At 44.9% G+C, this 26935-nt stretch overlaps 2 protein-coding genes across 2 annotated transcripts; one reads left to right on the top strand and one right to left on the bottom strand.

Annotated features, from left to right (window-relative positions):
* Positions 1-4523: 4523 nt before the first annotated feature.
* LOC100283518 (uncharacterized) lies at positions 4524-7073 on the bottom strand. Its single transcript, NM_001156418.2, has 5 exons — positions 6617-7073; positions 6087-6497; positions 5859-5948; positions 5087-5154; positions 4524-5000 (listed from the first exon to the last, which is right to left on the bottom strand). The coding sequence occupies exons 1-5, from the start codon at positions 6926-6928 to the stop codon at positions 4859-4861; spliced, it is 1023 nt and encodes a 340-aa protein (NP_001149890.1). The 5' UTR covers positions 6929-7073; the 3' UTR covers positions 4524-4858.
* A 13377-nt stretch (positions 7074-20450) lies between these two features.
* Positions 20451-23871, top strand: LOC100284545 (polygalacturonase). Its single transcript, NM_001367194.1, has 7 exons — positions 20451-21048; positions 21719-21850; positions 21965-22141; positions 22237-22278; positions 22367-22574; positions 22881-23071; positions 23305-23871. The coding sequence occupies exons 1-7, from the start codon at positions 20566-20568 to the stop codon at positions 23698-23700; spliced, it is 1629 nt and encodes a 542-aa protein (NP_001354123.1). The 5' UTR covers positions 20451-20565; the 3' UTR covers positions 23701-23871.
* The last annotated feature ends 3064 nt before the right edge of the window (positions 23872-26935 follow it).

The following is a 26935-nucleotide window of genomic DNA, read 5'->3' as shown; positions in this document are numbered from 1 at the left end:
TCTGGCCCCTTAACAAGCTCGCAGACGTCCCCAACCCGAAGGTCGTTTGATGTCACCAAATGTTTCCCGCCCTCGGTGAAGCCCACAAATAACGAGAGGTGGTAGACTATAGGGCATAATCTCTTCTTGGGGTCCTTCAGCATTATAACATCACAGCCATGCCTTCTCTGTCTAACTGCATTGGAAAGTGCCTTTTCTCCAAGTTGAATGGCAGTATATCACACTAACAGTATATCCCTTTATTGATGGAACCAGCTTGAATGACAGACAACGAGCAGCCTAGTATGGATGTGGTCTGCACCGGTGCGTCTAACAAAGTTGATGAAGACGCGACCAAACTTGAATGGCAGACAACGAGCAGCTCCAGTGAAGGGAGCGGGGAGGATAGTACTAGTGACGACAATCCTTGTACTCCTATACCTCCAAGGAAGAAAAAAACATCAGATGAGCTTGATGCCGACTATATTCCCAATGATGAAGAGGTAAATAGAAATATGTGGACTATATTGTAAAATAATGTTCATATATGAAAGGCCATTAATTTTTTCACTATATAGATTTCAAATGAAGAGAAGAAAGAGGATGCATCTTCTACACGAAACACGGAGGATGCTCCGATGCCTGAATCATCCGTTTCACATAAGCGGAAACGAGGGCGACGAGGTCCAAATCAGATGAAAGTAGGTGCAGTTATGTATGTAACAAAACTAAATGCAGAGGGGTTTCCTGAAGAACCACTTGACGTGGTTACAAAGTTTCGAAATTCCTGCGGGGCTACTGTTAGAGATATAGTGCCAATCACACTTCAAAAATGGAAGGATTTAGATGAAGACACCCGCAACAAGCTATGGGCTAAGTTGTCTGAGTCATTCAAGTTCCCAAAAGGCACAGAGGATGCAGTAAGGAAGTCGATGCTCTCTGCTATGGCCAAGATGTTTCGTGGGTGGAAGGCCGAGATGAATAGGGACTTTGTTAAGAAGAATAAGGTTCCTCCGCCCAAGAAAATAGGGAAAATCACTCAAGCTCAGTGGGAGGAATTTGTTCGTCAGAAGACCGAACTGAAGGCCAAAGAACTGGGCGAAACTAATTCTCAGAGAGCGAAGATGAACAAACACCCCCATCGCCTGGGGTCAAGCGGATATCACCATAAAGTTGTGCAGTGGAACAAGATTATCGAGGAAGCTATAACTAACGGCACTTTGGACCCAATATTAAAAGATATCGATGAGAGAGCTATTCGTTGGATCTTAGGTCGAGCAGGTTTGAGTGAGGACGGCAAACTTGTGCATCCAGAATTGGTAGGCGAAGTTTCGTCAAAAATTCAAGAATATGCAGATAAGAGAAAAAAGGAGAATTTAAGCCTCGGAGGGAGAATGACATACTAACTGCAGCCCTAGGCAATCCTAAACACACTGGACGGGCTCGGGGAATCTCTTCTAAGATTTCCTAGAGAGAGGCGTTTCCAGAGTATGCGTCGTCATATAGGAAACACGAGAAGTCGAAAAGGACCCTTGAAGAGACTATTGATGAAAGGGTACAAAAGGCTATTAATGACGTGATGAACAAAATGAAAAAAACAGAATGCATATCATTTGAACTCAAGCCAAGCCACATGAGTCCACCTATAGTCCCTAGCAGCGTTGGATCTGTGCAAGACTTGACCAAGTACCCTGTAGACGATATTGTTGAGGACAAGCCTTGCTTTCTTCATATTCCAATCAATCGATCTGGGACAAAAACAAAGCAAGCTGCTACTGGTTTGGTAAAACCAGGACTTGTTAACTACAAGGACAATCCTGTCCCGCCACACTATGCTGTGGTCGAAGTTCTAGAAATCACAGACAATGGTTGTGAAGATTGGGAGATAGATTTTCCAGTTGAGGGGATCATAACTTTGCATGAGGCAATTAACGAGTTGGTCCTTTGGCATCGACGCGACATCAAGTTTGGTGATGAGCCGAATTCAACACCAATGCAACAAAAAGCTAGTTCGATCATTCCACACCCCATGGTGCAGGAAGATATGACACCGACCTCCAAAAAAATCGTTGAAACAATCATATCGCCTCTTGCGAAGGAACTCGACGAGGGGGGCGTAGACAAAATTGTTCCTCAGAATGTCGACGTCAACATAAAAAAGGAACCAAAGGTTGGCACCAATGTTGAAGGGCCAACTATTTCAAAGAAGATTCATAAGCGAATCGCCACAGACGATGTCAAGAAACCGTCAGAATCAGTGGCACGCTACCTGCATAAATTGCAGAGAGTTATGACTAATCAATCAAAAGCAGTATCAGCATCTCATGGAGTAGGCACACGGCCGGCCCAAATAGACAATTTCGAAGTATGGGAAGAAGATGGAATGATTCATACTCGAGAATCATTACGTCTTAAAACCAATATCTCGGTATACAAGAAGGAGGATGTTCCTCCTAAATTTGTGAATGGGAGGCCGTTCTTAACGACGGTGCAACTTTCTAAGTTGTCGACTCCGGAGATTAGAATGCACGAGTGGTACATGGTGGCTAGCAACAAATACAAACTCGAGGAATTCACATTTGTTGTGCCAGAAGATGCATTTTGGAGCAATGATCATATAAATCCTGTGCGGCATTTATTCTTTGACGATCTCTGGTCGTTGTACCACCGACAAAGGATGGAAACGAACTACTTAACCCTCTTCTGCTTGTAAGTACCTCTAAACTTTCATATTTGTTAGTTTTGTACACGCACACATAAACGAGAGTCTAACGATTAACACTATTACACGTAGGATGCAATACATGGATGATAAGAAGAAACAACTTAAGACAGGGTTTCTTGACCCGTTGATGATATCCCAAGCTCGCTACAAAGTAGTTGCTCGGAGGCAAGGAGAAGAATACAAAGACTTGGACGATGCTGAATTTGAGAAAGCCGTCAAACAGAATCAGAGAAAGAAAATGAAGGTAATGGCGGCATACATTGGACGAGCCATGTACAATCATGTACAACATGGCAAGGACTTAATAATAGCTCCGCACCACTTTAAGTAAGTTATCGACATGGTTTAATTTTGAACTATAAATTATGGCAATCGTGATATTAACATGTGTTTTCGTCTATGTCTATATAGTGACCACTACATTTGTATCATGATCTGGCCAAAGGATGGTAAAGTCGTGGTCTTCGACTCACTGAGAATGGAAAAGGCTACGTATAATGACTTCTTGAAGATTTTAGAGAAGTATGATTATTATTGCACACTTGTACTTATTACATCTTAACAAATGTATTCTTAATCTCACAATGCTATTCTTATATGCAGTGCATACCGTTTTTATTGGAAAGATCTTGGCGGCGAACATCCAGAGGACAAGCCTAATTTGTCAATATCATTATTTCCATATGGTGACAAACAACCTCCGGGTACTGTCCTGTGCGGTTATTATGTATGCGAATGGTGTCGTGTCACCTTCCATTACATGGTCAATCGTGAGGATGTAAGTTCGCTATCATTGTCTATATTGCAATTTTTATGTTATATTGTTGCTCATCACATTACTCTTAGCATCGATTGCTTTTTGCTTTCATTGCAGGTTCCTAAATCTAAGATCAATGCTGAATGGTTAGAAAGAGATATGGTTTCCACCGGCGTGGCTAAGGTTGTAAGAGACTTGCTTTACTTTATGCGCCGTGAAGTTCTTCATCAACAAGGGCTATTCTACAATGTAAATGGAAATTTGCAAAAATTCCCAGAACTAAGTTTGTACACAATATCACACAGTGTTTAGGTCTTTAGTTAGGAACTTTAGATGTTTAGTTGTCTATGGAACTTTGAGATGTTGAGTTGTTATGCAACTTGATGTGTATAAATCTGTGTATGATGGAACTTGCTATATATGTGGATGAATCTGTGTATGTATATGGGGATGTTTGAATTTTTGTATGATGAATCTGTTTATGGAACCTGCTGAATCTGTGTTTGAATCACAGGCTGTTATTAATTCTGTTTCTGTATATGAATCTGGAAAATATATATGAATCTGCTTCTGTATATGAATCTGGGAAATACAGGCGGCTTATAACAAAAACCGCCTGTGATGTGTGACTATCACAGGCGGTTCTTTTAAACCGGACCGCCTGTGATGTGTGACTATCACAGGCGGTTTTTGATTGACCGCCTGTGATGTTGTTTTACATCACAGGCGGTGCACCACAAGCGGTTCCTGGAACCGCCTGTGTAGAGGCTAACCGGACCGCCTGTATAGAGGATACCTGTAGTAGTGCACTAATATAATATATAAAATAGATTATTTTGTATAGTAATCTCAAATAACATAAATTAATTGTCTACTCGGTATTAATATTATATGCTAATTAAGATTTTATGTAACGAATTGTTGTTGGGTCGAGCCACGCGAGCCGGCTCGTTATTTTCACGAGCCAGAAAAACAGGCTCGGCTCAGGCTCGTTCGGAGCGTTGAGCCGGTCCGAGCCAAGCCGAGCTGCTGCGAGCCCGAGCCAGCTCGTCGAGCTCGAGCTTTTTTTCCAGCCCTATATATGTGGCACGTCTTAACCTTTTTCTCAACCACTTAAAGTACATAGATAAAATCAACCATATAAACACCACGTGATCATGTTTGTAAATAATAATATATAGCTCATTGAATACCTGCTTTTAAAACTATTAGTACATATTTATATGGGTTAAACGTTGATTCTTGCACTTTAGGCACGTGGCAGAAAATCTTTCTCAAACAACAACAATACAATAGACATATTGGGTGGTGGAAGTGTCGTCCGTTCTCTCTCGTTATTTCGAAACAGACAGAACTCGTGGCAAATGTAGGCGGCCAACTCCTTCCAGCTGCCCTTGTCACTCCTTGTTGGTGGTTTCGGTAGCCGTGACGCACGCCAGGAACTCCTTGAGGAGCCGGTTGTAGACGCAGGGCCTCTCCAGGTGCACCAGGTGGCCGGCCTTGCTTATGCTCTGCAGCGTCGTCTTCTCGCCGAGCTGCCTGAAAATCCAAGTCCGGCCGGAGGTCAGCTTGGCTCATGTATGCGGCGTATGCCTGTATGATGCACGCGCGGTTCAGAGTCTTACTCTTTCATTGTCTTGGCGAGCTCGATGTTGAAGATGTTGTCGTTCTCTCCCCACAACAGGAGTATTTTCTGCACAGCAATGCAAGCGGGGAATCTCATATTGTAATTTTTTGTTTTTGTGGCGGAGAAGCGGACGACATTGAAAAATAAATAAATTCGGATGCATCGCACACAGTAGTATCGGTATCGCCTATATATACTCCCGTTGTAACCCCTCTATTTCTTTTTAGTTATCGCTGGATAGTTCAATTTTGTACTATCTAGCGATAACTAAAAAGAAACAGCGGAGTATATAATAGATCATTCGTTTCTCTACCAAGGGAGCGAATGATTGATGTGCCTAGAAGGATTCAAATGGGGGTCCGCTCCATTCATGTGAACCTGATTGCTGCTTGGCAAATGGCAAGTGCAGCCGGGGCCGGCGCAGTCGCCATTTCGGCAAACAAGGATTCAATGAACGCGCGCAAACAGAAGCCTCAGTACTATTGCATTGACGCCGCAGACTGCGCCATGCACTTGCTGAGAAAAAACTCCCCTGTTCCGCGTACAGTGATTCGTCGGAGACAATTAATGCTTACTTCACTCACTGTTCAGGCTAGGATTGAAATGGAAAGCCATGACCACCATGCCATGCCCATGAGTGCGTACAATTCACTCAGAGACATGCTCCGTCAATTTCGTGGAAAATATATAACGACCATCCCGGCGACGGCGAGCCGGCCCCGGCCCCGTAGAGGTTAGTGATAATAGTAGAGCGGGAGCGGTGGCCAAACCTGGGGCAGGACGGGCACGGTGGCGTCTTTGTTGCTGACCACCAAACCTTCCAGCAGCTCGCCTCTCTCCTTGCGGTTGGTGAACATCACCTGCGATGCCGATGCCGATGCGCGCATGCACACAGACCACCACAGATCAGCTTCTGTACGTTACTCGCTGCAGGCCGCTCCGCTAGCTAGCTAGCTCCGACAGGCGAGGAGGATATATAGACAGAGAGAGAGAGATACCTCGAGGTAGTCCCTGTGGAGGCGGTCGGGGAACCAGAGCTTCCGGTAGGTAGCGACGGAGAGCAGCGCCTTGAGCCCCTTGACGGACTCCGGCAGCAGCAGCTCGGCCGACGACTTCACGCCGATCCCCTCCAGCGTCGCCTCGCTGAGGGAGTCGGTCATGGCCACCACGGACCCCGACACCACCAGCGACCGGACCAGGTCCGGGTGCGCCTCCGCCATCTTGAACGACACCATCCCGCCGTAGCTGAACCCCACCACCGTGCACGCCCCCACGCCCAGCTTCCGCAGCGCGGCCGCCAGGCACTCCGCCTGGAACCCCGGGGACCGGTCCGTCGACGGCGTCGTCGAGCCCCCGAAGAAGAGCAGGTCCGGCACGTACACGTCGTACTGCTTCGCCAGCACGCCGACCTGCGCATGCATGTACGTGTTTCTATTATTTGCACACTACCGCACGAATGAACGAACGAACCCATGTATACGAATCTGTACGGCACCACTGTCTTGCAACGGTCCATCGAGTAGCGTACCTGGAACTGCCAGGTTACGATGCCCTCGGCGGCGAAGCCATGCACGAGCACCACGGCGGGCCTGCTGCTGCTGCTGCCCTCCTTCGCCGCCGCCGGAGCGGCCGGTACCTTGCTGGCGGCGGCCTCGGCCGTAGCTGGACCGGAGCCCGTGATGTCCTGCACGGTGCCCTTCTCCTTGGGAACCTTGTCCTTGGGCACCCAGAAGGTCATCACCGTGCCGGCGCCATCGACGTCGACGGCGTGCTGCCGCAGCCCGGCCCTCCTGACCAGGAAGTGCAGCAGCGGTTTCTGCGCCTCCACCAGGTTCACCATCGCCGGCCCGTCCTTGACCTTGCAAGCTAGCTAACAATCGCAAGATCGAGAAGCAACGCTACCAGCTGGGGCTGGCCGGGGCACGATCCTTGTGCGTGAAAACACAGAGAAATCTCTTGGATCTTGGCAAAATGTTGCGCTGTGTGGTGGTGTATGTGGCGGTGGCGGTGTTATATAGGCTACCTGCTGAGTGCCTGCGTCGTTCGACATGATCACGGAATGCTGCCGCCTGCCTTGACCCCTAGGATCCAGGGAGCATTGAATTACTCCCGGGTGGTGGTAGTTGTGAGTTGTTCAGCTCAGCCTACCGTGAATGTGAGCCGATCGAGCAGGCGACCACCGAGCACTGCTCAGTCTGACTTGGAGTATTTGCCTGATTTAAAAACAGCTCCTACAGTGTCTTAAAAGCTACTTGGCGTATTTTTTATTTAATATCTTAGAGATTTAGAGACAGTGTATTAAATAGGGTTGTACATACTTAAGAACAGTGCCAACCCAAGACACTACTCGACACTACCTCTCCAATGCAAACATCAATATTATTACATTATTGCTTAAAACTGATATATGTTTGGTTTTATTGGAAAACCAAAGTATGCATAGAGAGAATAGAAGAAAAAACGAGATCCTAAGTGGAGTTTTAAAAACTTCAAAAAATATCATGGTTTTGGAGTAGATCATGGTATTAATTTTTTGTTTTAACTGTAGCAACTAAACACTTTTTTGGCTTCCAATACTACAGTATTATTAAATGCCATACTATTGCTTCAAAACTGCAAAAATACCAATATTCCAAAAATAACATAAAGTGATGCGATAGGTGGATAATAGAGAAAAAATGTGTTATTGAATAACAAACTTAAAATATTAATTAAAAATTTGGTTTTATGTGCAATATCTACATAATCTAACACACATAGAAATTATATGTGGTTTTTAACATTGGGTATTGTTCTTATAAACTCTACCCTTGCTATTTCTTCCTTGACTCTACTTAATCTACCTATCTTATATAATAGACGATTCGTTTTCCTCCCAGCGTTATAAATGAAAAGTATTTTAAGTTCATTCATGTACTTCTTTAGCTTAAGGTTGATTATAGTGGGAGTTTCATTCATGTTTATTGCATTATAACTGAAATTTATTAAGTCCATTTGATCTACTTCTTTAGCCTTAAGGCTAATCATAGCTAGAGTTTTATTCATTTTAATGAGGTAACACATCAACAAAAAAGGGAGTTTCGTTCATTTTGAATCAGGCAATACATCAACAAAGATGACATGACACATCAATTATGAGAAGATATAGGAGATCAATTTCATCTAGATGAACACACAATGCTCATGGTTATGACACACTCCACTTACAATATTTTATTTCATCCTCTCATGTGTTGGAAACTAAGTGAAACTCCATCTAGAGCATTTCATTTCATAAAACCATGCAATATCTTTTTTTTTGAAACAAACTTGTAGGTGAGTTGTTTGTTCTATTAAAAATACGGAGAACCAAAGAAGGATCTTGTACAAAACGTTGTGTAGAGACACTCAAACCAAAAGAAAGAAAGAAAACACGCACAACAATAGATAAACAACTAAAAACTGCTAAAAATGAAGCTCCTTACTTCTTATTTGATTTTATGTAGCACTCTACAATTTGTTGAATCGATTCCAAAAACTTTACATTTCTTTTTTTATAATTTCTAGCTAAGAATGATGAGCAGTCGTAAGCTCTGTCTATCAACGCTAGGACCACATCAATATGATCTAGGAATTTGGGTGTAGATTAACATTTATTATCTAGTTTGCTACCCATCCCTAAAGTCACTTGGTGAATCTACACCCTTGAATAGGTGGAGACCTGTTTTTTATGATTGTCGACATAGTGATAGTTTCTAGAGTTTTACCACATGTGCGCTTGTAGTCTATTCGAAGCCCTCATTCTATTTTAAATGGCGAGTTAGAAAAACTTCAGAAGTGCCAAAGACGGGATTTGAAGTTGGCCAATATTGCTCCTATGAATTTTGCATCCTAGGCTAAACCCACGAAAAGAGGAGAAGCTAGCACAACAATGAAGGTGGTGCACTACTTAAGGAGCTTGTGAATTTTCTTGTGATATATGATGAATATTACACAATTTATGAAGAAATTCTTGATACACCCTGGTGCCCATGCACCAGGCAAGTACTATGCGGTGTCGCTCCTGTCTATGAACACTTGCATATCCTTCTCTAATTTCTAGGAAATGGTGTTCCGAACATTTGGCCTCAAGTTTGATTTTCTCGGTTTGCTCCATAGCCTTATGAATTGGACAAAGTGTTGTTATGAGAAATCCCTATGTTGATTTCCAATATATCTTTGGTGGGCAAAGTGGTTAGCAAACTCATGACCTTAAATTACTATTATCGATGCGTAACAATATCAGTGTATATAGAGTACAAAAAAGAGAGAGTTAGGAGGGGCACATTCCAGGTCGATGGTCATGATGAACCTGGCAAGAATGAGAGCCAACATGTAGACACTTAGAGAGGTTCAGTCCACGGTGTGTGTAAAGACTATTTCTAGCAGACCCCCTTCACATCCCTTATCTCATCCCATATTTCAAACTTCTCTCTATAAACAGTGTCATATACAGTTCTGTGTTCCCTATTTTCCACATTCTATTGGAGACAGTCTAATGCCATTAGACCTACGTCCTCTTTCAGCTCATCAATTGATGAACACAGAGGAGGGAAAGATTAAAAAAGATAAGCGCAGGACCAACATGTGGCATGGAGGGCGCTGTAGGCGCACAGGGACAAGGAACTGTAGTGGGGCCCATTAATTTTTTTCATTGTGAGGACCTTGGAGGAATCCCTGTGCTTCATGGTAAGATTAAAGATTAAACCCAAAGCAAGGAAAGGTTAAAGATTTTGACTCCTCTTTGCTCACATGAACATATAGGACTTTTAAGTTTTGTTCAAGACAATTTCAAAAAAAAAATATTGGAGCAACCCCATTTATTCCATCACATATATACGTCCTCTAGATCTGCCGACTGCGCATGAACTTGGATGCCTATGTCACTGTACGCATCCTCTATTCTTCTACTGGCCCCCTGTTAGAAAGTTAGTCATTTTTAGTTTTAATTTAATCCAGATAATCAGTGCGATATATGTGATGACATGTATGTGCATGTGTGTATAACTACTCGCATAAGCAGTAAACAGCAATGAAACATGCATAAATACGAAGAACAGAGTGTACCCAGCGGAGGGACCGATGCTCAAGGCACCAGTGGCTCCATTCACACGAGACATCTCGTGTGTTTGTTCGATGTAGCCGTACGAAGTCGGTGCAGGAAGATGTACGCAGTGCAGTCCCTCGAACGGTCGCCGGGAAGAAGAACAGCAGCACGCGTCAACTTGGGAAGGCGACGAACAGCAAGCTGTGGACGATCACGCGAGCAGTCGCGAAGACGCTCCCCAAAAATCTGATCGCCCGCACACCCGTGCAAGTGTATCTCTGCGGTCGGTGATTTCGGAGGCCTGCTCTCCCACTCTCTCTGTGCTCGCAGAAGATGGGACGGGAATGTGTTGTTTGCAATTCGCGTGAGATAAATCGCGTGACTGGAAGAGCCCTCCCTCTCCATTCTTATAGACGGTCAGAAGAAGGGAGAAGAACAACGGACAGAAACGGTCGCGCATTAGAGCTGGAAACTGACGACAGTAACTGACGTCCGTTACTAGCCATAAGATAGGAAACGGACGGTTATCATGACGGTCATCACTCGACAGTAACTGACGTCCGTTACTAGCCATTTGAAAGGAATATTCGGACCAAGGTCCGATTTACCATGAGCCATGAGCCACGAGCCACGAGCCACGAGCCACGAGCCACGGCCACGGCCCGGCCCGGCCGGCGGCGGCGGCGGCGCGCGCGCGCGCGCGTGTGGCAGTCCTTCATCCTTTTCTCAACTTCTCAATAGATGCACCAATGGTCCACCTATTTAAGTTGATTGATTTGTCCTTTGAACTTCCAATATGGTACTAAATAATTAGTACACCATAGCATTAAAGTGGGCCATTAGCATTGACTATTATTGAGTATTAATTTGGGCCAAGCCCACATTAATCCAACAATCCCCACCAAATGCTAAGTCACACAAAAAGCTCTCATCATCTCAAACGTTTGATATACTGGTGTTTCGATGGAGACTGTTAAGTTGAACATCCACCTAGAACTTAGACTACACTTGACCACAACTGCACAATGGACTAGGCCTTGAATTGGCAGTTTTGCGTGGAATGAGTTTCATCTAAACTCTTTATCAGTACTAGATTGCTGAACGCATCCCCTCTGGTTGGAGCATATAAGTCAAACTCCATAGCCTTTCATGGGTATCTAGAAACCACCCAGATCTCATAAACTGTGACTAGCAGTTAACCCATATAGGTATGTTCCTCTAAAGATGTTCTGTAGGACAACATCTTTGCTTCACAAAGCCACTTGGAACATATTAAGGTGTAAACACCAACCTACCTTACAGTAAGGAAAGATATGCATCTGAAATGAGCCTTATTAAGGGTCTTTCCTCTCAGTCTACCACTAGCTTGTTTCACCATTCTAATTCACGGGATCTCCGATCACATAGAACAGGTTACCACTATGATAAACTTTAGGTGGGTCTCATGCCCATCTCACTTGATGCACTATCTATCACACTACGTGATAGCCCCTTAGTAAATTGATCTGCCAGATTTTTAGACGTATGGACATAATCCAACGCTATTACTCCGGAGTTTCTCAATTTCCTGACAGATTTCAAACGCCTCTTTATGTGCCTTGTCGACTTCATATTATCCTTAGAACTGTTTATCTTAATTATCACAGTCTGATTATCACAGTTCATGGAAATAGCCGGTACAGGTTTTTCAACCACCGGTAAATCCATAAGGAGTTCACGAAGCCACTCAGCCTCAACTGAAGCGGTATCTAATGCTGTGAGTTCTGCTTCCATAGTCGACCTCGTTAAGATGGTCTGCTTGCAAGACTTCCATGAAACAGCACCACCTCCAAGTGAAAACACATATCCACTTGTGGCATATATCTCATCAGCATCAGATATCCAGTTTGCATCACAATAACCCTCCAGCACTGTTGGGTACCCGGTATAATGGATGCCTAAACTCATAGTACCCTTTAGATAGCGCAAAACTCTCTCAAGAGCACGCCAGTGATCATCTCCCGGATTTGAAACAAATCGACTAAGTTTGCTCACAGCAAATGAGATGTCAGGCCTCGTAGCGCTAGCTAAATACATGAGTGAACCAATTATTTGGGAATATCTCAATTGATCCCTAGCTATCCTTCGATTTTTCTTTAATAGCTTACTAGGATCATAAGGCGTTGGAGCAGGTTCACATTCGCTAAAACCAAAGCGACTCAAAACCTTTTCCACATAATGGGATTGCACAAGTGTGATCCCACCAAAGCCTTCTCTCAGTAGCTTAATGTTAAGAATAACATCAGCTTCTCCCAAATCTTTCATTTCAAAATTATTAGACAGAAAGTCTTTTGTCTCTTTAATCACATCAAGACTCGTCCCCAAGATTAGAATGTCATCAACATATAGGCATAAAATTACTCCCTCGCCCCCACCATACCGATAGTATACACACTTGTCTGCTTCGTTCACAACAAAACCGGCAGATGTCAAAGTTTTATCGAACTTTTCATGCCATTGCTTAGGTGCTTGTTTTAGGCCATATAAAGATTTCAATAATTTACACACCATGCCTTCTTGACCGTTTGCTACAAACCCAGCTGGCTGCTCCATGTAAATTTCCTCATCTAGCTCTCCATTTAGGAATGCTGTCTTAACATCCATTTGATGGACGAGTAGACCATGAGAGGCAGCCAAAGAAAGTAGCACACGAATTTTGGTCAATCGAGCCACAGGTGAATAAGTATCGAAGAAATCCTCACCTTCCTTCTGTGAATAGCCTTTAATTACAAGCCTCGCCTTGTACCTTTCAATAGTACCATCAGGCCTAAGTTTTTTCTTGAACACCCATTTACTTCCAATGGGCTTACACCCATAAGGACGCTCAACTACCTCCCAAGTTGCATTAGACATAATAGAATCCATCTCACTCCTTATTGCTTCCTTCCAAAAGTCAGCATCAGGAGAGGAATATGCCTCTTCAATGGTACTTGGTGTGTCATCCACAAGATATACAATGTAATCATCACCAAAGGACTTTGCAATCCTTGGTCTCTTACTCTTTCGAGTTGATACATTGTCATTTTCCACATAATTATGTATATGGGATTCCTCAGTGTGTTCTACCGGAATAAAATGCTCATGGGGTATCGTTGGTTCATCATTAGACGTATCATGTGTAGCTTTCATGGGAAATTCGTCCTCAAAAAACGTAGCATCTCTGGACTCCATAATTGTACCAACCAACATGTCCGGTACTCCAGAGTTTATAATTAAAAACCTATATCCAATGCTGTGGAAAGCATACCCAAGGAAAACACAATCAACAGTTTTCGGTCCTAATTTGCGCTTCTTGTTAATTGGCACATTCACTTTAGCCAAACAACCCCAGGTGCGCAAATAGGAGATATTTAATTTCTTTTTTTCCCATTCCTCGAATGGTGTGATTTCTTTGTTCTTTGTGGGAACTTTATTCAGGACATGACACGCCGTCAAGATCGCCTCACCCCACCATTCCTTAGATAGCCCTGAAGTCTCTAACATGGCGTTAACCAAATCAGTTAGAGTACGGTTCTTTCTTTCAGCAACCCCATTGGATTGTGGTGAGTATGGCGGTGTCCTCTCATGAATAATACCATGTTCCACACAAAAATCAGAAAAATCACCCGAAAAATATTCTCCACCACGATCAGACCTTAACCGTTTAATTTTCCTCTCGAGTTGATTTTCAACTTCAGCTTTGTAGGTCTTAAAATAATGCAAAGCTTCATCTTTTGATTTTAAGAGATACACATAACAAAATCTAGTAGAGTCATCGATAAAAGTAATAAAATATCGCTTGCCTCCTTTAGTCAATATTCCGTTCATCTCACATAAATCGGAATGTATTAAGTCTAGTGGTGCCAAATTCCTCGCCTCCGTAGCCTTGTGAGGCTTGCGAGGTTGCTTAGATTGCACGCACACCTGGCACTTAGAACCTTTGACTAAATCAAATTTCGGGATTAAATTTAAATTTGCTAACCGCGAGACACAACCAAAATTGATATGACAAAGTCGTGAATGCCAAATATACGACTCATTCGAAACAACATTGTTCACAGACTTATTACACGCATCATGCAAAGATAAGCGGAACAAGCCTCCGCTGTCATAGCCTTTTCCAACAAACGTTCCATACTTAGACAGTATACATTTATTAGACTCAAAGACAATTTTGTAGCCATCTCGACACAATTGAGAGCCACTAACTAGATTCTTTTTGATGGAGGGGACATGCTGCACGTTCTTCAATAGCACCGTCTTTCCCGAAGTAAACTTCAGAATGACTGTACCAACACCAAGAACACGCGCATGTGATCTGTTCCCCATCAGCAAGGCTCCAGTCCCTTTGCACTGATAAGAAGAAAATAAAGAAATATCAGCACACACATGAATATTAGCACCGGTATCAGCCCACCACTCAGGGGATTGACACACTGAAAGAACAGTAGGTAAAAGATTACCATACCCCGATGTTCCTTCTGCAGTCTCGCTAACAACCATGTTTACTGTTTTCTTCTCTTGAGCTGGTTTTTTCTCTTGCTTAAGTTTGCGGTCTGGACAAGCGCTTGCCCAATGATCAGTACTCCCGCAAACAAAGCAACCAGCTCCTTTGTTCTTCTTTTTGAACGAGGCTGCCTGCTTGGGCTTCGTGGCATTCTGTTGCTTGTTCTTCTTTTTATTATTATGTGATGCATTGGAGTTCTTCTTTTGTACCATATTGGCACTAGAAGTCTCAACTCCTTTTCCACGAGTGTCTTTTGCTCTCGCCCTCTCCTCAACATCAAGAGAACCAATAAGCTCAGCCACGCTAAACTCTTGTCTCTTATGTTTTAGAGTGGTAGCAAAGTCCGTCCAAGAAGGTGGCAGTTTAGCGATAATACCGCCGGCCACGAACTTGTCAGGCAAGACACATGGGAATTGTTCGAGTTCTTTAGCCAGTGCCTGTATTTCATGAGCCTGTTCAACTACAGGACGGTTTTCCACCATCTTATAGTCAAATAGCTGCTCCATGATGTACAGCTCGCTACCAACATCAGAAACACCAAACTTCTCATCTAATGCATCCCATAACTCTTTTGCAGATGTGCACGTTAGATAAGAATCAACATACTTGTTGGCAAGAGCGCCAATCACGGCGCCTCGAAACAGGTTATCGGCAACGTCGAACATTTTCTCCTCTTCAGGAGTGAACTGTTCGGGTTTCCCCTGTGCGGCGTGATAGCAGTTCATTGCGGTCAACCACAGTATCATCTTACTACGCCATCTCTTGTAAAACGTCCCATCAAAAGGTTCACTTGGTTTTAACGCAGCAGCAAAACCACTAACAGAAAAATGCCTAATATCAGATTTTTGGATTGTTAGAAAGTTAGGCATTTTTAGTTTTAATTTAATCCAGATAATCAGTGCGATATATGTGATGACATGTATGTGCATGTGTGTATAACTACTCGCATAAGCAGTAAACAGCAATGAAACATGCATAAATACGAAGAACAGAGTGTACCCAGCGGAGAGACCGATGCTCAAGGCACCAGTGGCTCCATTCACACGAGACATCTCGTGTGTTTGTTCGATGTAGCCGTACGAAGTCGGTGCAGGAAGATGTACGCAGTGCAGTCCCTCGAACGGTCGCCGGGAAGAAGAACAGCAGCACGCGTCAACTTGGGAAGGCGACGAACAGCAAGCTGTGGACGATCACGCGAGCAGTCGCGAAGACGCTCCCCAAAAATCTGATCGCCCGCACACCCGTGCAAGTGTATCTCTGCGGTCGGTGATTTCGGAGGCCTGCTCTCCCACTCTCTCTGTGCTCGCAGAAGATGGGACGGGAATGTGTTGTTTGCAATTCGCGTGAGATAAATCGCGTGACTGGAAGAGCCCTCCCTCTCCATTCTTATAGGCGGTCAGAAGAAGGGAGAAGAATGGAAACTGACGACAGTAACTGACGTCCGTTACTAGCCATAAGATAGGAAACAGACGGTTATCATGACGGTCATCACTCCAGGCAAAATGCGCAACCATTTGAAAGGAATATTCGGACCAAGGTCCGATCTACCACGGCCACGGCCACGGCCCGGCCGGCGGTGGCGCGTGCGCGCGCGTGTGGCAGTCCTTCATCCTTTTCTCAACTTCTCAATAGATACACCAATGGTCCACCTATTTAAGTTGATTGATTTGTCCTTTGAACTTCCAATATGGTACTAAATAATTAGTACACCATAGCATTAAAGTGGGCCATTAGCATTGACTATTATTGAGTATTAATTTGGGCCAAGCCCACATTAATCCAACACCCCCTCCCTGAACCTGGGTGCCTATGTCAGTGCGTGCATTCTTGTGTGGGGGGAAAGGAAAAGAAGGCATTATTTTTGACGTGGTGGTAAGATCTATGATCTCAGCGTTGGAAGATGACAACAGATGGATCGGTTAACTAACCAGAGGCTCGTGACCTCACACCCACAACGAGTACATGAGAATTCTGTGGGGGCTGCCGGGCTGCTAGCTAGCGGAAAGAAACGTCTAGCAGTACATGAGCAAAAGATTAAAATTCCCCCACCACATCGATATTTGTAATCCAACAAGGACCATACCGAGGCTGGAGCACCACCATTGGAGATGGAGCGTGGACTCACTGCAGCTGATGCATGGCTCCAGTTGGGACTGCAAAAAAAAAAAAAGGGGGCCAAAAGGAATTGTTTGGTAGCGCTAGCTAGCTACTGCTATCAGGTCGGTCAATCCGGACAGGTTCCACGTAGCAATCACGTCGTTGTGTCGTGTGTTAATAGTAGAAGGAGAAGAATAGGACTGTAACTCAACTGCTGTGTGTCGAGTTTAGATGAGCAGCTCCTGCCTACCCAAAACTACCCGAATGCTCGCTCACACGCCATCTCGGTAGCCTTTGCGTGCACTACTGGGCGCGACGACGAATCGCGGCTTTCCCGTCCTTTTTTTTTTTGGATTCGTCGCGCTCGTGCCAGCAACAGCAAGCAGGCAGCGATCAAGGAATTGTACCGCAGCACAATGGGCAGAGCTCTGCATTGTTACATGGACCGGACCGGATCCATTGTGGACCAAAGAAACGCACTCGATCTGTTGGAGCTGGCTGGGCCTTGATGTCCTTCGTGGCCCATCTATCTACGGTGTGCGATGCAATCGGTGACTTTGACGATCGATCCCCCGCCGCAAACTGTATAGAGATGCCTTCCGATGATTACGTACGTCGAGAAACAAAACCATCAAAGTTAAGGGCTTGTTCGGTTATTCACAATACACATGGATTGGATAAAATTGGAAAAAATTAAGAGGAAGTTTGACTTGTTTGGGATTCAAACTCATCCAATCCCACTCAATTTATATGGATTAAAAGCTAACCGAACAAGCTCTAAAGTGCCATTCCCTGAACCAACCACCAACCAACCAATGTGCCCGGCCCAGCCTTGGGGGAGGAGGACAGGAGGTACTGGGAGGATCGAGTTCACGAGCGTCCCCTCTGCCGACTGCCGGTTCACGAGCGCGCCCAACCGGACAACGCTAGCTAGGTGGACAAACGGCCGTGAACTCTGCATTGATCATGAATGGATTGTATAGTTGTAGGAGGAGAAAATCAAGAGGCCAACAAAGAAAACTGGGAGGTCTCTAGTAGCATCTGGTAGCAAAATACGACGACACACACGCGCGCGCGTGCGTAAATTGACAAAGTTGGTGAGGCAGTGTCGCCTTGTGATCTCTGCATTGATCAACAAACTATATTAAAACCTAGCTGGTCACCGTATACTACCCCCCAAGGGCCTTAACAACCACACATTTTACGACCTACTAGCTACGTACATTTGGGGGCCCCAATAAGCGATCTACCCCGGGCGGCCGGACGGACGGACAGACCGAGAGATCGACGACGACGACGGAGACGCGTCTGGCATGCATGCATGTTTTTGCCTAGCTGTCCAGTTGTTACCTCACGGGCACTGCCAGGTTTTTGATCCAGTTGGACTTGGATGCCATGCGCTCCTGAGCCCATCGAAACAAACAACACAGCGCGCGTAGAAGCTCGTACTCGTACGTACGTGTACGTCGCACCGGTGACGACGACTCTTGCAGGCCTTCAATTAATCTTGGGGCCTGTCGGTGTACTTGCTGTCTTTAATTTTACTGATCGAACAGATATATGCTGCTGTTGCTGCTGCTACATGCATGCCAACCTATTGCCGGTGTCGCCAAGCATCTCGTGAGTGAAGCAGCATTGTACTTGTACGTTGTCGGACACACAGTATATCTACGTACATCCATGCGCTTGTTTCAAGACCCGTGACGGCACCAAAGATAAAGTATGCAGTTTTTATATATGCAAACTAGCTAAATGGCCGGCGCTTTCAAAAAAAAATGATATAGACAGACAGTGCACTTGAACAAAATTGCGGTGCGGTTTCAGGAGGTCGAACTGTACATTTGTACTGGAGCCATGCATGCGTGTGATGTAGTAATGTACGTAACCACCTCGGGAGGGAGAATGAATCAATGAAGGAGCAGACGTGTGGCTCGATCAGGCTATACGTACGTGCCACAGCCAGCCAGCCTCTGCGACTGCGACTGCGACTGCAATTGTACGTACTGCGCTGGCGTTTGGAGCTCTGACCTAGCTAGCTAGACATGTGGAACGAGCGGACTCAGAGCCTCTTGATTTGGTCCCTGTCTCCTACCGTCACAAGCCATACAATTCCCAACCTCGACCATCTCCGGCGCAGCAGCCGTGACGAATGGAGCCAGAACACGGCGCTGGGCGCATGACCGGCCGCAGCCGGGACGGACGGTGGCGGAGGCTCGAGATGAGATGGAGAGATTGCAGGCGGATGGGTCATTGGATGATTCGATGGGGACTGGACTGCGTGGGGCCCCGGCGGGGTAGTCCGGTTGCGGCAGTTGGGTCCGCCGGCCGAGGTGCGGACAAGTACGACGCTTCCGCCCGTGACCGTTGCCATGTGACTGACTCACTCACCCCGCGGGACGGGAGGGAGAGAGCATGCACACATGCATGCGTGATGCCATTGCCCTGCCCTCCCCAGCATCTACGGCCGCCCAGCGCCTGGACGCTTGCTCGCTTTGGGCAAAATGACTGTCTGCCACTGCCAGGTCTGCCTGACGGGAACGCATGCATGCGGCCATGCCGCTGCCGCCGTCGTGCGTGCGGTCATTCCTGGCCACGTACGGTACGGGTATGCCTGGCTTGCCGCGGGCACTCCACCTCCACGCCCCGTCATTTCTTTCTAGCCTCACAACTCACATGTCACACATATATAACTCCGTCTGCTGCACTGCATCAATGCAAGGCTCATTGAGTCATGAACTCTTGGGCGGGCACGGAATAATCGGTCCCACATGCCTGACTTCATTTGGTTCCTTCAACCAAATTGCGAGCAGCTGGGGGGGCTGTACTCTGAATAGCAGGTGTAATCAGATTATGTTGTTCTGCCAAAAAAGAAAAATCAAAACCATAAAGATTCTTCATTGCTCGTAAACCAATCCATATTCCGTAACCTTTAAACTGCCATTAAAAATAAAGATCAATGCTACCTTAACAGGAATAGGGATGAAAGTGGTAATCCGAACTGTTAGAACAAATTTAATATTTTAAAATAGATATGTATAAAATTTGATGTTGATCTTTTCTTATGTTATCAAGCACATTAGTACAAATATGAATAAAATATTATATAAATTGTTTTATGTATTATTTGCTCCCTACAACACAAAAAGTTGAAAAATTTACCGAATTTGTTTCCGAATCCATACCGAAGTTTATATCTATTATTTGAGAAAATATATGATGAATTTGAGGTTTACCTTTTATGAATCTTAACAAGCTGGATGTTAAAAACAAGACTACAAATTTGTATTGTATATTCTATATCACAATCAAAGAAAAACGACTAAAAAACTAATTACCGAATAAATACCGTTTCCGACCGTTTTCATCCCTAAACAGGAATGGAATTAAAACCAATCACGCCGGGGCTAATCCCTCAAACACGGAGAAACGCCACCGGCTGATTCTCGTGTAATAGCGCAAGCGCAACAAAGGAAGTAGATGTAGTAAGATCGATTACACGTGTCTCCCTTGCGTGCACGAGAGCTGGGGCCCACATATCCTCCCAATCATTTCCCGTTTCATTTTAATTCCACCTTAAAATCCTGACAAAACAGGAGGACCATGGCCGGCTCCCGGTGTTTGCTATTTAAACCCCCTTTCTCTCTTCCCTTCCCCTCCCCGCAACCACAGGCCTCCCGCGCTCTATTCTCTCTATCTACCACTACTACTACCCAGCAGCAGCAGGCCAGCACACAATACACACACTCTAATCTCTCCACACAGCCAACACAGATACGGACAGGACAGGAGGATGAAGCTGGGAGCAAAAGGCCTCGGCCTCCTGCTCCTCCTTGTCCTGCTTGCGCTTTGCTCCACCATTGAAGTCGGCGAGGCAAGAAGAGACCGGCATTGGAGGTCGTCGAGGACCTCCTCCTCTCAGCTGCTGAAGAAAGGCAAAGGAAAGAAGACCAGCTCCCGCCGCCAATACGGCAGCAACCGGCCAAGTCCGAAGCCACCGGCCAGCTCGACACCGAGCTCTGGTGCCGGCGGCAAAGGAAACCAGACTCCGTACCAACCAAGCCCGAATGCCCCTCACATCCCGAGGCCAAGCCCCCCTGCCAATGGCAGCGCCCATTCCACTCCCAAGCCGCCGACTCCTCCAAGCTGCGGGAAGGCTCATCAGCAGCCATCACAGTCACAGCCGCCACCACCAGCAACCTCCTCGCAGCATGGTGCAGTATTCAATGTGGTTGATTTTGGAGCCAAGGGTGACGGAGTTACAGACGATACTAAGGTCCGATAGCTTCGCTGCTCTTTTTTTCAAACAAAATTCCATTATAAATTTGCCAAGCGTCATGCGTTGTCTGATCCAGAAATCTCGAATTGCAATTCCTTCCGTGGGTTTGCGCTTCAGATGCTCTGTTTTTTCGCCCTGATCTTTACATGACTTGCATGAGGACTCAGTGATGTCGATCACCGTGGCATCTTGAGATTCGAATTTGTCGTGCATATTTTCTTTTTGGAATGCTTAGAAATCGGAAATTAGCAATAAATGCTAACCTGAATTCATTTGCCAGAACCACCACAGCTTATGATGGTGAGCATTTCAATGTGCCTATGCCCATACCTGTTTTACTCTCTCACTGTCTCACATGATTTGCAGTACAGAGCCTGAAAAGTTGTCACCAGCGCCATATGTTTGCATGTGTTTCCATCTGCTCCCTGCTTTGGCTTCTTCTTTCCTTCTCACATGATTGTTGCACATAGCGGCATAAACAGATCCATTTACATATCTAGCTGGCCAGGTTTATTTTATTTATTTATTTTGTAAATCAGGAAGAGAACAAAGTACACCAACCAAGTCAGGATACACAAACACAAATGCATAATCTTTTCCATAGCTCTTGCAAGATGTTTCTTTCAGAAATCTAGAGCCAATAATTGTACGTCCATTTTGCATACAGGCTTTTCAAGGAGCGTGGGCTGCTGCCTGCACCCAGGGGGCATCTACACTTCTCGTACCACCAGAACTAGAGTTCCTTGTTGGGCCAATCTCGTTCTCTGGGCCTTACTGCAAACCGAATATTGTCTTTCAGGTAATCCTACTCGTAATCCCAAATGCTAAGATACACAAAAGGGCCTTTTCAACGTAGCTTGAATTGACCAACAAAGTAGGACAATGGAGTAGTAATGTTGTACTCATTTTGCAGTTGGAAGGAACAATCCTAGCTCCAATCAGTGCTAAATCCTGGGGTTCTGGCTTGCTCCAGTGGCTCGAGTTCACCAAACTAAATGGGATAGTTATTCAAGGGAACGGCATTATAAATGGCAGAGGGCAACAATGGTGGACCTACTCAGACCCAGAGGATGAGGATGATGATGACACGGTGAGAGCTGGCCACCAGATGTATAATTTTTTTATTAAGTACTCAAATGAAAAAGTTATTCATGTTAAGTGCTTACTTTGGATGCTTTCCTGCAGTACCATGTAGAGTTTCAAAGAATGCCACAGATTAAACCTACAGTAAGGATCACTATCTTTATGCACACTATTATCATACATACCATACTGAAATGAAGTAATGGCAACCCTGATTTCATACCTGATGCAGGCGTTGAGGTTTTATGGTAGTTTCAACGTTGTAGTGTCTGGTATCACTATTGTCAACAGCTCACAGTGCCATCTTAAGTTCGACAACTGTCAAGGAGTGATGGTCCATGATGTGACCATATCCTCCCCTGAGAACAGTCTCAACACTGACGGAATACACCTGCAGAACTCCAAAGATGTCAGCATTCATCATACAACCCTGGCTTGTGGTAATTCCTCAATCCTTACTGTATATCTCAATTCAAGAGGGATCTAGGCTGTATTCATGAAACTCAAAAGTTTTGTTTTGCAAAGCTTTACAACAAAGACACATTTCCATCAAGAACACTAAACAGATAAGACATTATCTACAAAAAAAATATTTACAAGGAATTATCTAGGGTCAACCAGAAGTCTGCATGTCAGTTCTGTTACACCTGTAAACCCTGCATGTCAAAGGACATGTTTCAGAGTTAAGAGTACACTGAAAAACTGCTGTAAACTAGCATAACATTCCTTTGTCCTATTCGATGCAGGTGATGATTGCATCTCCATCCAGACAGGATGCAGCAACATAAATATACACAACGTGAATTGTGGACCAGGCCATGGAATCAGCATAGGTGGACTAGGCCGAGACAACACAAAAGCATGTGTATCAAATGTTACAGTAAGAGATGTCAACATGTTCAGAACCATGAATGGTGTCAGAATCAAGACCTGGCAGGTAAGCTTGAGAACATATGTACAAACAAAATTCTAATTCAACATCAGACATTAGTACAGAATAATGTCACAAAAGAAAAAAAAAACTAAAAAAAAGGAATGGATATGTATATGTTATCAATTTGATATCTATACAACCAATAACCTTGGAAAGTCCCAAGAAGGAAAGTGATGATGGCAGCCAAAACAACAATTCCTACTGAGCTAAACAAAGTAAACTCTCATTTCTCGCAGGGTGGCGTAGGATTGGTTCAAGACATAAGGTTCTCAAATATACAAGTCTCAGAGGTTCAAACACCCATTATCATAGATCAGTTTTATTGTGACAGAAGCACTTGCAGGAATCAAACATCAGCAGTGGCAGTATCAGGGGTTCAATACGAGAATATCAGAGGAACATTTACAATCAAGCCTGTCCATTTTGCATGCAGTGACAGCTTACCTTGTTCAGGAATCTCTCTTACTGGTGTGCAACTCAGGCCAGTGCAAGTACCCCACTACCACCTGAATAACCCATTCTGCTGGCAAGCTTTTGGGGAGCTCTACACTCCAACCGTCCCTCCCATAGCTTGCTTGCAGATTGGAAAACCTGCTGGCAATAACTTACAGTCATATGACGACATATGTTGAGAAACTGAAAGTGCCTTTGTCTGTTCATTGGTGCTTATCCATGAGTGGTCGTTGTGATACATGCGACCCCATTTGCACCATTGCTTGTTGATGTGCACATATACAGTTATTTTGAGGTCATCATATCACAACATTTTAATCTTTTCATCAAAGTAAACATAAATATATTCATATGAAATGGTCATACAGCAAGAGTATATGTACTTGAGTTCTCCGAAAATGAGTAAACATAATGACGAAGGTTATTTGCTTAAATAAGTGTAAACAGCGCTACAGCTAAGGGCCCAAAGATAATTGATGGACAACAGTAGTAACCCGTGGCCGTACACCTACAACTATATTTATCTATATTGATACCTAATCCTGAAGAGATTAATAATTAGAAGTCGATGCCTACGGATATTTAGAAAGCAATAGTTTACCGACCAGAAAAATCTCTTGGTTCAAATACGAAAAGGAAAGGATTGCTAAAAAAGACTAGGCAAAAAAAATTAGTAACCGCCCTCCCAATATTATATTAAGAAGAGACCGAAATAATGATCTCGACCGAGAAACTTCCTGAACCTTGGCCCCATCACTAACGGGCCGGCGTCAACTATCCAGTCTGCAATGGTCCAGCCGGAGGGTGGTGTTGGAGACCCTCGTACTGTTCACGCTGGATTGTAACCGCATTCACGTCTTTACCTTCAAGCAAACCGAAAATATCAATGTAATGTGTCTTGTTATTATGTATACATTCAATACGAAATGAATAAATGATATGATATTACATTTGTAATTATGTTTTTATATTTGTGAATAATGAAGACTTATTCTTCATGACCTTCATCCGAGATTCATTATACCAGAAGGAGAATAATGTTTCAAGGGACGAAGGTCATTTACATTTAATAAATGTGTTGCCTTCTTCTTGATTCACAGCAATCGAAAACAAGTGACCAACATTAGCGCCCACCTCCGGTGAACTAAAACGATCACCTTCGTCAAGAAAACTCAAACGGTCACCTTTGTCATGTCGCTGAAGAAGACAGCGGCGCCAGGGGTTGCCCTTGCTCCCCTGGACACCAATTAAGATAGGCTCCTTCTATGGGAGGCCCGAAGCCAGAAGAGGAAAGCTATTAGCCCAACACCACAGGAAAAAGAGTTGGATCAAGAAATCAGGGATCTAGAAGCTATTCATCAACAAGTGGAGGAAAGAAGGGAGAAGATGCTTTGGCTGGCTGAGCTCCAGAAAAAGATTGATGAAGCAGCCGAAGAGATGTGACACATCACACTAGACAATGAACAAGGGCATAAGCCACAACAGAGAGAGCTTCGTCAAGAAAGCCCTAGCCATGATGACATATGGTATTGAAAGCATCTAGGCCTCTGGTTGATTTTAGTGATTAATGACAACATAAGATTATATGTGACTAACGTGTGTTTTTCAGAGCAAATGGTAAGTTAGGTCGCATTACAGAAAGTTATGCTACAACGGTGAAAACAATCCCTAACATGAGAACTTGAAGCGACGACTGAAAAGACGAATCAAAAGATGAAGATCTTCATATTCCGAGTGTCGAAGGAGTTGCAGACACTTGGTATAGAATTAGGTCTTTTATTTTATTTTAGCCGTGCTATAAAGAGGGGTTGTGGATGAGTAGTTTGACCAAGAGATTTCTAGTGTAGTGTTGGTGCATATTCACACTCACATCTAGCGCTAGGTGTCACTCTATAACACACTCACAAGTTAGAACGAAAACGGTTTAGAAAAACCAAAGGAAAAAGAAGTTAAGGTTTCTGTCTTAGGGGCACCGGATTGTCTGGTGCGCCCCTGACAGTGGGCCCAGATAGCCCCGGGGGCAGCGCCTCTGCCCCCGAGAAAACCCGAGAGCAACGAGTTGGGAAGTTGATTTTTAGCGGTCACACCACACTGTCCAGTGAGCACCGAACAACTACTGTTCACTATCCGGCGCACCATCAGCCCAACGGCTAGCTGTCAGAACTAGCCATTGGAGCCGACCGTTGGCGCACCAGTGGTGCACCGGACTGTCCGGTGCGCCCATGCGCAGAGCAGCCATGTAACGACTAGTTTGGTGGGTGGGACTATTTATACCTCTCCACCTACCTCATTGAGAGTCTTGCTGCCCACATTAAAGCCCACACATTGCTAGAGCATTGCAAGCACCACAAAGCCTAGTGAGATGATTAGAAAATCTTAATCTCGTGTTAGGACCTAATTAGTGCAAGTGAGAGCCACCTAGAGCACACACCACATGCATTAGGCTTCTCTTGGTCAAGTGAAAGTTTATGGCTTGTTACTCTTGGTGATCGGCATCACCTAGACAACTTGTTGGCGTTTGGAGCACAGTGATCACCCCGGAGGATTTGTTAGTGACCCTACTCAAGATTGTAAGCGGTCGTGAGGGATCCACCGCGCCAGAGTGACAAAGGATCACCTCATAGCGAGCACTTGGTTCTTGCGAGGACCAAGGAGGAGCGATACCCTTGCGCGGGTGCTCCAACGAGAACTAGGGAAGAGTGCCGACTCTTCGATAACTCGACAAAAAATTGGAGTCTTCTTAACCTTACTTTACATTCCGCATTTAATTTGAGTATTTCACTTTGTTCAATTGCTTAGCAATTCACCCCCCTCTTGGGTATCGTGATCCTTTCAGGTATGACGACTTTCATCATGATAACATTGACATTGCTTTTGATGATGCTTCCTCCCTAGTTACAGAATTGAAAGGGAAATGTGCCCTTGGGCCATTTCTAAGTATTTTGGTGATTTAGTGTCCAACACAAGTGCCTAAGTGTTAAATGGTGGACAAAGTACAAATCAAGCATAAAGGTATGTTTCTCAGACTTAGTACATTGTTTTAGAGACTAATGTATTGTGTCTAAGTGCTGGAAACAGGAAAAATCAAGTTGAAATTAAAGATGGCTTTGTTCAGCCAAAGTCAGCTCTGTCTGGGTGCACTGGACAGTGTCCGGTGCGCCAGGCTGGCTCAGGCGAACTTGCTGCTCTCGGGAAGTGATTAACAGCGTACGGCTATAATTCACCGGACTGTCCGGTGTGCACCGGACTGTCCGGTGAGCCAACGGTCGGCCAGGCCAACGGTCGGCCACGCGATCCGCGCAAGACACGTGGCCGAGCCAACGGTCGGAAGGGGGCACCAGACAGTGTCCGGTGCGCCAATGGCTCCAAAGCGCCAACGGTCGGCTTCGCCAAAGAAGGAAAGAAATTCGCACC

This window comes from Zea mays, chromosome 3 (assembly GCF_902167145.1).
Source record: "Zea mays cultivar B73 chromosome 3, Zm-B73-REFERENCE-NAM-5.0, whole genome shotgun sequence".
Taxonomy (NCBI): Eukaryota; Viridiplantae; Streptophyta; class Magnoliopsida; order Poales; family Poaceae; genus Zea; species Zea mays.
This window is presented reverse-complemented; position numbering and strand designations above follow the sequence as displayed.